The sequence below is a fragment of the Leucoraja erinacea genome, chromosome 12 (genome assembly GCF_028641065.1).
Source record: "Leucoraja erinacea ecotype New England chromosome 12, Leri_hhj_1, whole genome shotgun sequence".
Taxonomy (NCBI): domain Eukaryota; kingdom Metazoa; phylum Chordata; class Chondrichthyes; order Rajiformes; family Rajidae; genus Leucoraja; species Leucoraja erinaceus.
Window position 1 is genome coordinate 13,431,379 of NC_073388.1, and position 16,909 is coordinate 13,448,287.

Sequence of the window (16,909 nt, forward strand, 5' to 3'; positions counted from 1 at the left end):
CAGCATTAACAATATTGGCCGAGGTCATGAAGAATAAAGGGGACTCAGCATGGCGGGGGGCGGGGAGACGGGGGACTTTGCAACTTTGTCTGCGTCTTGTGGCGACTCTTTGTGTACTGTGTATGCAAAAACAAATAATTTCACCGCACCTTCATGGTACAAATGTCAATAAAGTATCTATCTATCTAAATCTGCTCTGCTATTCAATCGTGGCTGATCTATCTTTCCCTCTCAACCCCATTCTCATGCCTTCCCCCCATAACATCCATACTAACCAAGAATCTATCGATCTCTGCCTTTCAAATATCCATTGACTTGGCCTCCACCTTTGTGGGTATGGTCTTTCATTAGACACTTCCCATATTTGGTTTCACCTGAAATATTACCCTCACTCTTTTAAAAATATTTTCAACCCACGCCTTGGACAGAGACACTGAGACCTGTGCCATTCTCTGGTGGTTTTGAAAGCTCACATTGTTTTTGCTCTTTCACCCCATATTAAAAGATAACGATGACAAGGGGCGCGTTTGTTCTGCTGGCCAGACCAGACTGTGCTTGTTTTGCAGGCAGCTTCGCAAGGGAGCCTGCGGCTAAGTGAACGCAAACATGCGCAGTGTCCTGCAGGTGCCGCTTGCCATGGGTGAGATGATGATGATGATGATGATGATGAGGCTGCCTGCCTTGTACATGGTGCTGATGTTGCAGTGATTTCATCAGCCTTCCTTCGCCCGGAGCTGCAAGCCAAAGCTGCTCAGGGGCCGCTGCGGCAGCGAGTGTGAGCGGGAGGAGCGGCGGGGACACAGCTGCTTGTCCCCGGTCGCCATCGCCATTGCATCTCTGTGTCTGTGCTTCTCTCCCCCAGCACCTTGTGACTTCCCTTCTGTAGTGAGGACGCTACACCCGGAGTAAGCTCTTCGCTGCATCTCATTGTGTTCTTCCCATTTACACGCGATATTGTTATTATTATTTTTATTTTTTCTGTAGGGGAACTCGTGTTGCAATCTGTTTTGGGGATTATTTTTGTTGAATTGCCCGGGACGTCTGTGTATCGAGCAAAGTGTTGATTGCAACAAACCCTCGCCGCCTGCGGCAGGCGTCTCTGTCTCTGTGTCTCTCTCTGCGTCCTCCCCCCCTCCTCCCTTCCCCGTGTGTGCCGGAGCGATGGCAGCGACCTTGGACGGCGCAAGGAGCCATTACCTGGATCCTGTGAGTTTGTCCGGGGTTTAAGTGGAGCCGGCGGGTGTGAGCGGCCCCACGTCCCCCCCACCCCAACCCCCGCTGTCACGCCAGCCGCCCCGGGCTACACACAGTGCCAGCCGCCCCCTATTTTGTCTCAACCTCGTCCCTTCTTCACCCATCCACCTACCTGCATGGTTCTGACAGCTCGCCATTGCCTGAATGCCTTTCTCCAGGTTTAAAGATGGAGTAACACCACTGGTGTGATACAGAGAGCGAGAGAGAGGAGGGAGGGAGGGAGGGCAGCGATACATCGCACCAACAAACAACATCCATCTCAGCCGATCCTGTTCTGAGCTCGACCAAAGCGCTGGAACAATCAAGGATATTCATCAGGCGATGTGAGGAGGCATTCAGAGGGAGGAACGGACTGAATCTTGGACTGAAACGTCCTTTTGTGTTTGCAAGTACTGTTTTTTTTTTTTTGCATTACTCACGATGAACCGCTTGTAAAGAAGATAAATTGGCCCGAATTCTTGCGACCACTGCAGCCTCACCACAAGGCCAGAAGACCTCTGATTTTTGTTGTTGTTTGACAGTTGTGTAGTTGATGTGTGGTCAACTTCAGTGACTTGTGGGTTCCCTGTGGTTAGAGTCTACATACAGGCTTGCATCTTCTTGACTTGAATTATTTATCCAATTTGACCAGTGGAAAGAAACCCTCAGATCAGTGAAGATGGAGGCTATTTGGGTGTATCAGTTCAGACTGATAGTCATTGGGGACTCGACGGTGGGGAAGTCGTGCCTGATCCGCCGCTTCACAGAGGGGCGCTTTGCCCAAGTCTCCGACCCCACAGTCGGGGTAGATTTCTTCTCGAGATTGGTGGAGATCGAGCCAGGGAAGCGGATTAAGCTCCAGATTTGGGACACGGCTGGTCAGGAGAGATTCAGGTAAGTCTGAGCATCAGCAGTAAACCTTGACAATGTCCACACTACCTTTGGCCGTAATACTGTGTTGAGTGAATCAAAATGGTTGGCAAAGACGTCATTGTTGTGCCTTGCTTCATTGTTTTATGCTGAAGGACTGCTGTCAGTAAACACTTGGTTCAGAAGTCTCTTTGGTGTGATATCATGGTTTCCATTCCCATGATGCTATGAATGGAGAAAGCTCTCTGCAGATTAAAGTTTCCATTCACAGCTCACTGAAGTCACACTTCAGCGGGCTTCAAACTTTTTTCTCTTGACGGATCCCAGCAGATATTGACACATCAGCACATCTCTGCAAATAGCAACACCCCTTGTACAAACATGGAGACGTTCCTAGAATCCCCTGCACCTTCTACAAATGTTATCTCATTGCCAACATTTGCAGCCTTCCGTCTACGCTATCAAAAAGCAATTGTTGTTAACATAGCAGAAGACAATATTAGCATGTAGTGACAGAAATAATTTAACCCAAACAAAAGTGTTAAGGAAAGAATATAAAAATTCTTGCTTTCATGCTCTTGTGATATATCTTTACCAGATAAGATGAACCTGTGAACTTGCAGAGATCATAAGATTCAAGGATTCAATTTTTTTTAAACTATGTGAACTGTGTTAGATATTCTAAGTTATATTTTTCAGTGGGTGTTAAGTAGGATCTACACTCCACCATTTGTATTGCTGGAGCCTACATAAGGGAGAACTCCACACAAAATGTCTGCTGTTGGCTGTCTCTGAATATAAAAGCAGGTGACTGAGGCTTTATAATAAATGTACACAGAAAGCTGTTTTAATGGGTGCCTTTTTAAAGGATTACAAACAATGCTGATGGGTTGTGGCTAAGCAGATAATTAAGCAGCGTGTGGAATACAATGGCAGGTGAATGGCCTGCTGGTAACCTGAAACTCACAGAATCACCCTCGACTTCACCGTCAGAGGTTTTGAGCACAGGAGCACAGATGAAGTTCAACATTTTAAGGCAGAGATAGATTCTTGATAAGTACAGGTGTCAGAGGTTATGGAGAGAAGGCAGGAGAATGGGGTTAGGAGGGAGAGTTAGATCTGCCATCATTGAATGGCAGAGTAGACTTGATGGGCCGAATGGCCTAATTCTACTCCTATTCCTTATGACCTTATGACACTTGTACCGGACCTTAGTGAGACTGCACCTGGAGTATTCTGAACAATTTTGGTCTTTGTACCCAAGAATCTTTTACAGAGTGAATGGGAAGGATCTGGGGAGTGTTGTAGAGCAGAGGGAACTAAGAGTGCAGGTACATCGATCGTTGAAAGTGGCATCACAGGTAGATAGGGTGCCAAAAAGGCTTTTGGCACATTGGCCTTCATAAGTCATAGTATTGAGTAGAGGTTGGGAGTCAAGTTGCAGTTATATAAGATGTTGGTGCGGCTGCATTTAGAATATTGTGTTTAGTTCAGAGAACCATGTTATAGGAAAGATGTTGTCAAGCTGGGAAGGGTTGGTAGGTATGGACAGGTTGGGCTGAAGGACTTGTTTCTACACTGTATATGACTCTAAAGGAAAGTTTGACACAGTTATTCTTTGGATGGTCTACCTGTCAGATGAGGAGAGTTTGGGTCAACCAGCCTGTATGCACCAGAGTGTTGAGGAATGAGGGGAGTTCCAGATGAAATGCATGGCATTTTGACAGGGCTGGATGCAAGATAATCTCCTTGCATCCAACCTGATTCTCCTTGCATCAGGCTGGATGCTAAAATAATATTTTCCCGAGCTCTGGAGACAACAAACAGGGAATCACAGTTCTGGTCTCATGGGATAAGACATTTTGAACAAGGTTGAGGAAAAATTTCAGAGAGGTGAGCCTATGGAATTCTCTACCACAGAGTTCAAAATACAGGAAAAGTATAAGAAGAAGATGAATTAATAGATAGATTTCTCAACTAAAAAGACATCATGGGGTATGAGATTGAGAAAGGAATATATAGAATGGCAGAGTAGACTCGAAGATCCACATAAACTTGTTCCAGTTTTTTCTATGTTTCTAAAATGATGGATTAAATTCTACATAAAGACCTGGTATCATCGAATGGAATATGATGAGATAAGGACACCATAGCATATTGACTGCATGAAGCAAAATGTCCCAGAGTGATCAGGTAACATGCCAAACTGAACCTCATGAGGAGATTTTTGGATTGTAATGCAAGTCTTGGTTAGTAAAGGTGATCTGAAGGAGCACCCTAAAGGAGAAGAGAGTCGTGAATCGGAGGGACTTGTGAGTAGAATTCTACAGCCTGGACGTGGTTGTTGATGAAGGGGGAAAGGAAATTCTTTATGCACAAGAGGTCTGAATTGGAAGAGTGCAGTAAACTCAGAGAATTGCAAGTTGCAGAGATGTTGGCCTGCTATTTGCTGGCATTAAAGCCTGTCACTTGGACCAGCCTTATCAACCCCACTTAACTGTGGATTGAGGCCAGCGATCCTCCCTTTGGTGCCATGGTCTTCTTGGCAAAATGCATGGGAGACTTGTTCCAGCCTTGTTTATGCTGGAGATGCCCATGTTAAAGTCACAACCTCCAAAAACCCATTTCTCAATCTGAAAGACAAAGCTGACATCTGAATTCCTTACTAAAGAATGCAGGAACAAAAATCTCCTCGTAGAGTTCTACACTATTTATGACCATTTTGCGATCTACTGCATAAATCTTAATGCAGGCAATGTTACTCTGGTATTAAATTGAATACAATTTTTTTTTTCATATCCTGATGTCTCATGGAGGTTTGAATAAATATGTTTCTCAAGCTGTTGGCTGTCATGGTAATAATTGCTGGGCATGTTGTTAGATGATCCCAATCACCGTGTGGAGGGATTTAACGTAAGGAATTCTTGCCATCGAGGGAGTACAGAGAAGGTTCACCAGACTGATTCCTGGGATGTCAGGACTTTCATATGAAGAAAGACTGGATAGACTCGGCTTGTACTCGCTAGAATTTAGAAGATTGAAGGGGGGATCTTATAGAAATGTACAAAATTCTTAAGGGGTTGGACAGGCTAGATGCATGAAGATTGTTCCCGATGTTGGGGAAGTCCAGAACAAGGGGTCACAGTTTAAGGATAAGGGGGAAATCTTTTAGGACCGAGAAAACATTTTTCACACAGAGAGCGGTGAATCTCTGGAATTCTCTGCCACAGAAGGTAGTTGAGGCCAGTTCATTGGCTATATTTAAGAGGGAGTTAGATGTGGTCCTTGTGGCTAAAGGGATCAGGGGGTATGGAGAGAAGGCAGGTACAGGACACTGAGTTGGATGATCAGCCATGATCATATTGAATGGCGCTGCAGGCTCGAAGGTCCGAATGGCCTACTCCTGCAGCTATTTTCTATGTTTCTATGAAATCTAACTTGTTGATGTACTAGGAACTGGGATTGATGGTGAGTAGACCTTGCTACAATTTACTATACAGGCAGCAAGGATTTGGGTAAACTAAAGGATGTGAAAGGTGAGAGAGGAGAGGTTAAGTGGGAGAGTGTTTGAATAATCAAACAGAGAGCAAGGGCATGATAGAGGTCAGCAACAAAGGGTCTGCAGCATTAGTGAAGACAATGATATCATAAGATCATAAGTGATAGGAGCAGAATTAGGCCATTTGGCCCATCAAGTCTGCTTTGCCATTCAATCAGGACTGATCTATCTCCCTCCTAACCCCATTCTCCTGCCTTCTCCCCATAACCTCTGACCCATGTACTAATCAAGAATCTATCTCTGCCTTAAATATACCCACTTATTTTGCCTCCACAGCCTTCAGTGCCAAAGAATTCCACAGATTCACCACCATCTAATTAATTCCTCATCTCCTTCCTACAAAAACTTCCTTTAATTCTGAAGATATGACCTCTAGTCCAAGACTCTCCCACTAGTGGAACTATCCTCTCCACAGCCACTATCCAAGCCTTTCACTATTCTGTACGTTTCAATGAGGTCCTCCCTCATGCGACAGGTGCAAGGGAAGTTCTGGTGATGGAAGGGTTACGGGGAAGGGACCTGGGTTCAGAGAGGTAGGAGGCCATGTTTGCAAACATTCTGGTCCAGTTTGTTGACTTCGCTGGAGATGAGAAAGGACCAAATGGATGGAGAATAGACCTTATGTCGCATGTGAAAGACGATGGCCGTGGTCTTCTGAAAGTTTTACAGGAAGAAATATTTGCTCTTTCAAAACTAGATATTGAACAGGATATGGGGCGAGTTGGAAGCCCAGGTGAGGGTTTAGGGTTCTTATCGTCATGTGTACTGAGATGCATGCTGTCCAAACAGATCAGATATGCCATACATGATCACAATCGTCAAACTCGAGTACAGTCTAGATTTAAAAGAGTAGAGCGACTGTTTCTGATGATAGTAGATACTTCTGTGGGAAGATCATGCAAAGAGTTGCCATGCTCCAGTGATGCCTTGCTGAGGAGGTAAGAGACATGATGGGAAATAAGTCAGATCAGCATCTCTGGAGAACCAGTTGTGTTTTTCTGGATTTTGCCTCCCAGAGGATACTTGCTGATGAAATACAGGAAAGATATCTTTGGGGTAATCGAGTTTCAATTAGACCAAGGGTGATCTGCACGTACCCTTTGGTACCCTGACCGTTTGTATTCCTTTTGATTCTTGCTATCCTTTATGTGCCTACGTGCCACCTGCTTTTCCTCCCCTATAGTGCAGCTGTAATTAGTCTTTGTTGTTCTTCATTCTCCCGGCTGTGGAACTAAAACCTCGGCACCTACTCTTTCCATCTTCTTTCACGGAAATAACACAAAGATTTACCCACAGGGCATCAATAATATAGTCAGCATCCCACACCGGCTGGAGTAGGTTAGGGAGGGAATGGCCACTGTATACAGCAGCGAATCTTACGGGAACAAAAGTGGAGAGAGTGCGTATAAATATGGGGTTTACAAGCCATGTTTATCCAATCCAACGCTGATGAATTCCCCCTATAATTGTCAAAATGAGATATGCCTCATGTTTGTATAGGAAAGCTTGTGCTAGGTCAGAGCACAGGACCTTGGACAAATCTCAGCGATTTTATATGCATGACGCACGTCCATTGAGGCAGTTAGGCATGAAAAATGACGTCAAACAGCATACAGCATACAGTTTTGTTTGCAATCACTTCCACGCAATTTGACTGCTGATGCAAACAGCATACAAATGCTGCATGTACAAGGTCTTAACTAGAGGATTCAGCCTTCGGTGTTGGGTTACAATCAGAGAGTATTTATGTTCACGTAGGTGCTTTTTTTTCTACAAGAAAATTTCAAGGGAGAAAAGGTTGAGGTTAAGCAATCCTGGTCTCACTCCTCACCTCTCTCCCCCCCCCCCCCCCCCCCCCCCCAATGTAACCCAACAGTCTTTAGACTTTAGAGATACAGTGCAGTAACAGGCCCTTCGGCCCACCGGGTCATAGCCGACCAACGATCACACCGAATACTAGCACTATCCTACACACTAGGGACAACTTACAATTTTTTTTGTACCAAAATTAATTAATCTACATGTACATCTTTGGCGTGTGGGAGGAAACCAGAGCACCCGGAAATAACCCACGCGGTCACGGGGAGAATGTACAAACTCCGTACAGACAGCACCCGTAGTCAGGATTGAACCCGGGTCTCTGGTGCTGTGAGGCAGCAACTCTACCGCTGCACCACTGTGCCGCCCCGAACAAACCACCGCTCAATCATCTCCACTCTCCATCTCAGAAGAAATATGGATGTATGCAACGCCTTGGGCCTTGTACACAATAATCTCCCAAATTACTCAATGAATCAAGTTGAGGGGATTTAATTGTCATATGGAGCTGGACCAGAAACAATGTCGCTTTATAGGCTCATTAATGGATTAAAATTTTAAAATAAATATATAATAAACAGTAAATGATCAGTTGCATTAAGCAAATTAGATCATAACAGTGCAAGTCAAAGTACATAGTGTAAACTTGGTAATACTAAGCCTTTAGTGATTTGGTGCTGAGGTTGGGTTATTTGGATTGGACGATACAACATGGAAAAATATCCCTCAGCCCACCAAGACCACTGTGAAGCAGCAACTCTACAAGCTGCACCCACTGTGGTTGTGGCTAATGGCGGAAGAAACTACAGATGCTGGTTTATACCGAAGGTAGATACTAAATGCTGGAGTGACTCAGCGGGACAGGCAGCATCTCTGGATGGAAGGAATGGGTGACGTTTCAGATTGAGACCCTTCTTCAGATTCAGTGCAAAGTGTTTCAAGAGACTGATGGAAAGAAGTTGTCCACTAACCCAGACATAATGGGTCTCGGGTCCCTGTACCTGCCTTCTGATGGTAGTAGCATGATGAGAGCATGGCCAGGGTGGTTTGGGTCTTAGATGACATGGAGTACAGGAAGGAAACACCAAATTTAGTAAACTGGTGTCAGGAGAACAACCTCCCCCTCAGTGTCAACAAGATGAAGGAGATAGTTAGACAAAAGTGCTGGGGGAAACTCAGCGGGTACAGCAGCATCTATGGAGCGAAGGAAATAGGCAATGTTTCGGGCAGAAACCCTTCTTCAGACTGATGGAGGGTGGGTGGGGGTGGGGAGAAGAAAGGAAAAAGGAAGAGGAGGAGCCCGAGGGTCTGAGGGAGAGCTGAGAAGGGGAGGAGACAGCAAGGGCTACCAGAAATTGGAGAATTCAATGGAGATAGTTATTGACTTCAGGAAGTCTGGTGGAGTACATGCCCCAAATGTGAATATACTACTCTTGATTCTCTCACCCCTGGTCATAAATAAAAGAGAGAAGCTGAAGCCCCAGATAAGATCTCTGGGGATTTTGCCAGTCAGAGTGTGTACTTTTTAACCCTCTCTTTTATCTCCTAAATCTAAATGAATTCCCATATTAAAATGTAAAGAGTTCTGCATGTTGTTATTTTTACTAATAATCTCTTGCATGATGCCTTTTGGAAGACCTTGTACGTAAAGCCCATAGACATGACACTATTAGTAACCGCCTAACAGAATTTAGCCAGATTAGTCCTACATGACTTATTCTATACAAAGTGGGACTGGCTCTCCTGATCAGCTCATGTTTGCTCACGTACTCAGTCAGGCCACCTCAAACAACACATTCTGGTAGCTTTACCACAGCAGACAGGCCAAAGCTTATCGGATTTTTCTCTCCCACCCGTCTCAAAAAATGTACTGACTTTCGAACATTTCTACATCAATGCTATAATTATAAAAAACTGAGTTGGAATGTTAGACCAGCATCTAAGTACTTTTCCTATCTATTTCTTCTAATCTCTGAGGTAGAACGTAAAAAGTCACTTGGAAAGGTACAAGGATGGGAAAGGTTTAGAGTGATGTGGTCCAAATGCAGGCAAAGGGGAATAGCTTAGATGGGACATCTTGGTCAGTCTGAATGAGTTGGGCCGAAGGGCCTGTTTTCCTTGCTGTATGATTCTATGACTCTACTGCGGATTTATCTGTCATAGAGTGATACAGTGTGGAAACAGGCCCTTCGGCACAACTTGCCCACACTGGCCAACAATGTCCCAGCTACACTAGTCCCATTTGCCTGTGCTTGGTCCATATCCCTCCAAACCTGTCCTATCCATATATCTGGCTAACTGTTTCTTAAACGGTGGGATAATCCCAGCCTCAACTACCACCTCTGGCAGCTTGTTCCATACACCCATACCCTTTGTGTGAAAAAGTTACCCCTCAGATTCCTAGGTGAAGGGGAATCTTTTCCCCTTCACCTTGAACCTATGTCCTCTGGTCCTCGATTCCCCTTCTCTGGGCAAGACACTGTGCATCTACCTGATCTATTCCTCTAATGATTTTGTTTACCTCTATAAGATCTCCCATCACCCTCCTGCGCTCCATGAATAGAGACCCAACCTACTCAATCACTCCCTATAGCTCACACCCTCTCGTCCTGGCAACATCCTCATAAATCTTTTCTGAACCCTTTCAAACTTGTCCTAGAAGAGTACAGCTCAGGAACAAGCCTTTTGGCCCACAACGTATGTGCCCAACATGATCATGAACAAATTTCCTCTGCCTGCATATGATCTATATCCTTCCATTCTCTGCATTTCCATGTGCCTACCTAGAAGCCTCTTACATGCCACTATATATCTGCCTCCACCACTATTCCTGACAATGCATTCCAGGCACCATCGGTTCTGTTTATTAAAAAAAAATTAACTTTGCCCCTCTCACCTTTAAGCCATGCTCTTTTAATCTTTGGCATTTCCACCCTGGGAAACTGTCCACCCTGTCTGTGCCTCTCATAATGTTATGTATTTCATTCAGGTCTCCCCTCAGCCTCCGATTCTCCAGTGAAAGCAATCCAACCTCTCCTCTTTGCTAATACCCTCTATTCCAGGCAACTTTCTGTTAAACCTATTCTGCAACCTCTCAAATCTTCCGCATCCTGCCTGTAATGAGGTGACCAGAACTGCACAAGTACTCCAAATGTGGCCAAAATAAATTCTTACAAAGCTGCAACATGAATTTCTGAGTTTCATTATTTTCTCCTTCCGTCTCTGGTATCTTTTCTTCCTCAGTATCTGCAGGCGCTGCAGACTGCCTGAAGTTCTTTGTTTAAGAAGGAACTGCAGATGCTGGAAAATCAAAGGTAGACAAAGGTGCTGGAGAAACTCAACGGGTGAGGCAACATCTATGGAGCGAAGGAAATGGGCAACGTTTCGGGCCGAAATGAAATATTAATGATTAGGACGAGGGAATTGAATGCAACATCTACAGGTTTGCGGATGACACGAAGCTGGGGGCAGTGTTAGCTGTGAGGAGGATGCTAGGAGGCTTCAAGGTGACTTGTATAGGCTGGGTGAGTGGGCAAATGCATGGCAGATGTAGTATAATGTGGATAAATGTGAGGTTATCCACTTTGGTGACAAAAACAGGAAAGTAGACTATTATCTGAATGGTGGCCGACTAGGAAAAGGGGAGATGCAATGAGACCTGGGTGTCATGGTACACCAGTCATTGAAAGTAGGCATGCAGGTGCAGCAGGCAGTGAAGAAAGCGAATGGTATGTTAGCATTCATAGCAAAAGGATTTGAGTATAGGAGCAGGGAGGTTCTACTGCAGTTGTACAGGGTCTTGGTGAGACCACACCTGGAGTATTGCGTATAGTTTTGGTCTCCTAATCTGAGGAAAGACATTCTTGCCATATAGGGTGTACAGGGAAGGTACACCAGACTGATTCCTGGGATGTCAGGACTTTCATATGAAGAAAGACTGGATAGACTCGGCTTGTACTCGGAATTTAGAAGATTGAGGGGGGATCTTATAGAAACTTACTCCTTCTTACCTGGATTTTCTATGTTTCAGGAAGACCCAATGTCTTCCAGAACTGAGAGTTGTTTAAGGATGAAGTTCTTTGTTGAGATGAGAGAAACATTTTTCATCAGAGTGAAATCTCTGGAATTCTCTGCCACAGCTGGTAGTTGTGCCTGGGCTATATTTACGAGGAGTTTTGAGGTGTTGTGGCTAAAGGGATCAGGGGGTATGGAACATGGGTACGGGATACTGAGTTGGATGATCAGTGATCATATTGAATGGCGGTGCAAAGGGCCGAATAGCTTACTCCTAATATTTCTATATTAAACCCTTACAGACTGATGTTGTCTGCCTGAAGTTCTTTGTTGTGATTTAGTAGATCCTTTATCATGAAATGTTAGAACTGTGTGCCTGGAATTTTTTTTTGAGGTGTTACCGATGTCATGAACATGGTGGCCTTTTGGTAAGTGATAAAATGGTAAAACGAGAGTAATACTTCTATATTAAGCTTACATTATAGTTCTGTTTGCATAATAATACAAGGTTATAAAGTGAATGCGTGTTAACAATATTTTGAAATCTGTAAGTGTTCCATTTGATTGCCACTTGTTTGCTACATTATAAAATCAAAGCACAGCAGGGCTTTGACTTCCCAGAAAGATGAAAGTTGTGTTCAGATCTCCAAGAGTGGGGTTTCCAGAGTTGTCTCCAAATGGTTACTCGTCAGACTTCGCATACTTATTATCAAAGTTTGAAATGTTTTTCAACAGCGTTTTATTCGAGGATTCTAATTTTTACTACATTTAAGATTAGTTTTAACGTATCTAAAAAATGTCCTTGTATTTTCCTCAACCAAGAATAAAAACTGATCAGCAAGTACCAGGATGCACGTTAACATCTTGGTTTATCGGCACTACCCCGTAAATCATAAATAGCTGGATAGATACAAGATGCTGTAGTTAATCAGCGGGCCCGGCAGCATTGCTGGAAAAAAGGAATAGGTGACATTTCAGGTTGAGACCCTTCTTCAGACTTACATGGGCCTTGGCCCGAAACTTCAGCTATTCCGTTTCTCCAGAAATGCTGCCTGGCCCGTTGCGATACTCCAGGACTCTGCCAGTTGTAACATGGGCAACTGCTGCCACCTTACAACACAAAGCCAACTCTCTCCATGGCCTGCATGATCAGTAAATGTTCATCAAATGTTCCATCAGTTGCAGAAAGCCTGGCCACAGCTGATTATTTCATTGATTTATGGTGTGTGGGTATCACTGGCAAGGTTAGTACGGATTGTGCATCTTTAATTGTCATTGAGATGTTTGTCACAAGCTGTCTTCTAGAACCACCACAGAATTATGATGAAGTACTTCGACAGTACTGTTAGCAGAGAATTCTAGTACTCGTACTGTTAACAGCAATTCAGGAATAGTGATATTGACATGAAGGTATCTTGGAAATAGCAGGGACTTACCATGGTTTTGCTAAAGGAAGATCATGTGTGATAATATGATTGAATTACTTGAGGAGATCACTCTGATCATGTGTTCTAATAATTAGCCACTGATTTTCTCACTGGGGACTAAATAAGGAAGTAGAGTTCACAAGAAAGAAAATTACATAAGGTCTTTTTAAACAGAGGTAGACACAAAATGTTGGAGTAACTCAGCGGGTGAGGCAGCATCTAAGGAGAGAAGGAATTGTCTCTGGAACTGGAATCCACGAGGTGAAAGATGGAGGAGCAGGCAAGTCCTGAGAAACCAAAGGTGGCTGTGGTAACGGGTCTGGGTTACGACGTGGTTGTACAGAGAGCAGGAGGAATCACAGAGGGGAAGCAGTGAGAGAGGATGTTGCTAATCTCTCGTCGGAGAGAGGAGGAGAACTTCCTCAAAGTAGACATATCTTGATGATTCGCAGTGGAGTGGACAAAATGTTTAAGAAACATTGCTTTTTCTCATTTTTAATTTTTGTTTGAATAAAAAAAAATCTTTTCTCTTGACTTTTGTCACCAAAAGCAAAATCAACAAGGTTTTCAAAATGTAAGATAAAATTGAATTTTTAAATAAATGTCATGAATTTTGAGATGATTAAGCTTTTCAAACGTTTTCTCTCCAACATTTCAGGTCCATTACTCGTGCATACTACAGGAATTCAGTGGGAGGACTTCTGTTATTTGATATTACCAACCGTAGATCATTCCAAAACGTCCACGAGTGGTTGGAAGAGGCCAAAGTTCACGTCCAGCCATTCCAGATCGTCTTTGTGCTAGTCGGGCATAAATGTGACCTAGCATCTCAGCGGCAAGTCTCCAAGGAAGAGGCAGAAAAGCTCGCTGCCGCTTACCGGATGAAATACATTGAGACATCCGCAAGAGATTCCATCAACGTTGAACAGGCCTTCACTGACCTGACGAGGGATATTTATGAACTTGTGAGGAGGGGCGACATTGTGATGCAAGAGGGTTGGGAAGGAGTGAAGAGTGGTTTTGTTCCAAATGTGGTCCACTCATCAGAGGAAGCTGTCAAATCAGGCAGGAGATGCCTCTGCTAATTAAAGAGTGGAAGCGTTTAAATTGGATAAGTTCCTTCGCACGTAGAGACTGTACCAAATAAATACTGTTGGCCTTTTTAAGTTTGTATTGCAAAAAATTCACTATTTCCACACGGTGGCCATCTTGATCTATAAATTATGGGGCAGCCCTGAGCAGTCAGTTATCCTATTTCTGCAAATGATGATGAAGAATTTCCAAGAGGGATGATTATCCCCCTGCCCGCAAACTGACAACCTAACCCTGACCCTTTGTACCACTGGGATGGGGTTCCCCATTTTAAGTTTGAAAATTGCAATAAAGTGCCTGTGTATGGATCAGACCAATATCTACACCTTACTCTAAAAGAGGAAAGGAAGGCAGTTGAAGAAGCTGCATCACTACATTGATTTGATCAACCTGTGCATATTCCTGGTGCAGGTGAAGATCTTCTATGTAACCTACCTGTTCCCAATCAGTTACCCATGACTTAATTACAGAAGATCCCAGTAGTAAAGTCACAAAATTTAGGAATTTATTTTGCCCAAGAGCTATTTAAAATTGAGATTATGTCATGTGTAGAAAAATGTTGTTCTTAGATTGCAGCTTCATGAACTTGTTCTTTGGGTCTGGACATCACCATTGACCCCAATTCTACCAGGGGCTCCTCCAACAAGATTCATTGGGCAGTAAATGATGAACGGGGACCCCTGCCATTTTCTCCTGAATAGGCAGGAGACACTAAAACCTCAAACGCTCTTTAATTATCTTAAATGCCATTGATCTTACACAGAATGGTAATCCTCCATGGTCAATATGGCTCATGAAGCATTACTTATAATTTCGTCAAATAGTTCTCTATAATAGTGGTAGAGAGAACATCAAAGGGGAAAAAAAATTAAGATCAATAACATCTGTGAGTGAATAGTGAACATTTTGGATCTGCAAAATTAACAAGGCCTTTCCTAGCCTATGTGTAGTGAGTGTACAAACAGATAAAGAGGTATTTGTAAATCAGTAAGTTGACTATATGCTGTATATGATAGATCAGTGCTATTGAATGATTCATTACCTTGCTGAATAAATGGTTAACCCATCTGGTCATTACTCTGGTGAATAAACCAGACCTACGTTGAAATAACCAAAAAGTGAGCTTAATGAATAAAGGAACTCAATAGTTAGTTAGTGACATATCCCGTTGTGCATTAAGAAGCAACACACAAGTACAACTAAAAAAAATAACCTTCATCCGAGTGAATTGATCTTGGATCATTACAGTTGCATTGTAGGATGATCCCAGGCTAAGAAATGGGGTGAACTAGAAAGTACATTCTGATGTTAGGAAAGTAGCTAGGAGCTTTATACAGTGGTGCTGCAAAAACCTTTAGGTTTGTCAATAAACAGGAATTCTACCCAATGGGTAATTGCTGAACAAGGCAAGTATGCATAATTCTGGATGAGAAAAATGTAATGCAGTTCTACCCAAACTGCACGATTCAGATGTCGATTCTTCATCCATTGGGCAAACAAGGGCTTTAATGCAATTTCACAGCAAGTGCTTGGACTGTAATGCTTCTAGGAATTGATATAAATATCACTGAGAAAATCACATTTCCCACGATTTTGGATTATTTTCAATCTATTGCCGGTTTTAATATAATTTATTGCCACAGACGTTTCTGAATTTACTGAATCAGAGATCCTAACAATATATGTTTCCTGTTTCTTGCATGTTTGATTTTCAGGAACTGCAGATGTTGTTTTATACCGGAGATAGACACAGTGCTGTAGCAACTCAGTGGATCAGGCAGTTTCTCTGGAGAAAAGGAACCAGTCTCATTTTGGGTCAGATCACTTCTGCAGACTCATGCCTGGGTCTGAAGAAGGGTTCCGACCCGAAACATCGCCTGTTCCCTTTCCTCAGAGATGCTGCCTGACCCACTGAATTGCTCCAGCACTTTTGACTTTCTGTTGCTTATTTTACACAAGTGCCAGAAATCAAAATCAGCCCTAGTTTTACTGCACCAAATGCATTAGATGGATCAGTAACACAAAATATACACAAAGAAAGGTCTCCCTTATCTATTCAAAGAACAAATTGATTTCACAAAGCACCTCGTCGGATATCAGAACATACCAAAACACTATTTTGGAGTCTGTGAGCCGAAGCTCAGTTTGAAGAAGGGACTTGACCTGAAACGTCACCCATTCCTTCTCTCCAGAGATGCTGCCTGACCCTGCTGAGTTACTCCAGCATTTTGTATCTATTTACGGTGTAAACCAGCGTCAGCAGTTTCTTCCTACACCTACCAAAACACTTAACAATCAATCTGTTATTTAGAAGCATAGCCTCTGACATGCAGGGAAATAAAATTGCCAATTACAAGCTTCAATACTTAGTGAAAGGCAGAAGGATGAAGCTAAAAGGTTGAATGCTCCATCTATATTAGTCCCACCTACCCACGTTTGTCCATATCCCTATTAACCTTTCCTATCCAAATGTCATTTAAATATTGCTATAATACCAGTCTCAACTACATCCTCTGGCAGTTCATTCCATATACCCACCAATCTTTTGTCCTAAAGCTTCAAGGCCAGGGCTGGCTTGTGATATGGCATATGATAACTACTTGTGGATGGTGACAGGTTTATATTAATGTGCACATCACTAAGTGTAGATGGTAGTACAGTAAACTATGAGTGGGCTATGAGTGGAAGAGTGGGCTGAAAGATGGCAGATGAAGTTTAATGCTGATAAGTGTTTGGTTCTACATATTGGCAGGACAAATCAAAATAGGACGTACATGGTAAATGGTAGCGAAGTGAGGAATGCAGTTGAACAGAGGGGTCTAGGAATAACTGCATAGTTCCCTGAAGGTGGAATCTCATGTAGATAGGGTGGTAAATAAAGCTTTTGGTGTGCTGG

The 16,909-nt window shown here is 43.3% G+C and overlaps 1 protein-coding gene across 1 annotated transcript; it reads left to right on the forward strand.

Annotated features, from left to right (window-relative positions):
- The first annotated feature begins 460 nt into the window (after positions 1-460).
- LOC129702076 (ras-related protein Rab-39B) lies at positions 461-15,588 on the forward strand. The gene is made up of 2 exons (XM_055643620.1): positions 461-2,127; positions 13,580-15,588. The coding sequence occupies exons 1-2, from the start codon at positions 1,913-1,915 to the stop codon at positions 14,004-14,006; spliced, it is 642 nt and encodes a 213-aa protein (XP_055499595.1). The 5' UTR covers positions 461-1,912; the 3' UTR covers positions 14,007-15,588.
- Positions 15,589-16,909: the final 1,321 nt, after the last annotated feature.

Excerpts from the sequence above, each read along its gene's own strand:
- LOC129702076 (XM_055643620.1), top strand. The coding sequence starts at position 1,913 with ATGGAGGCTATTTGGGTGTATCAGTTCAGACTGATAGTCATTGGGGAC. Across the intron at positions 2,128-13,579 it reads GCTGGTCAGGAGAGATTCAG|GTCCATTACTCGTGCATACT; the intron begins GTAAGTCTGAGC and ends CCAACATTTCAG.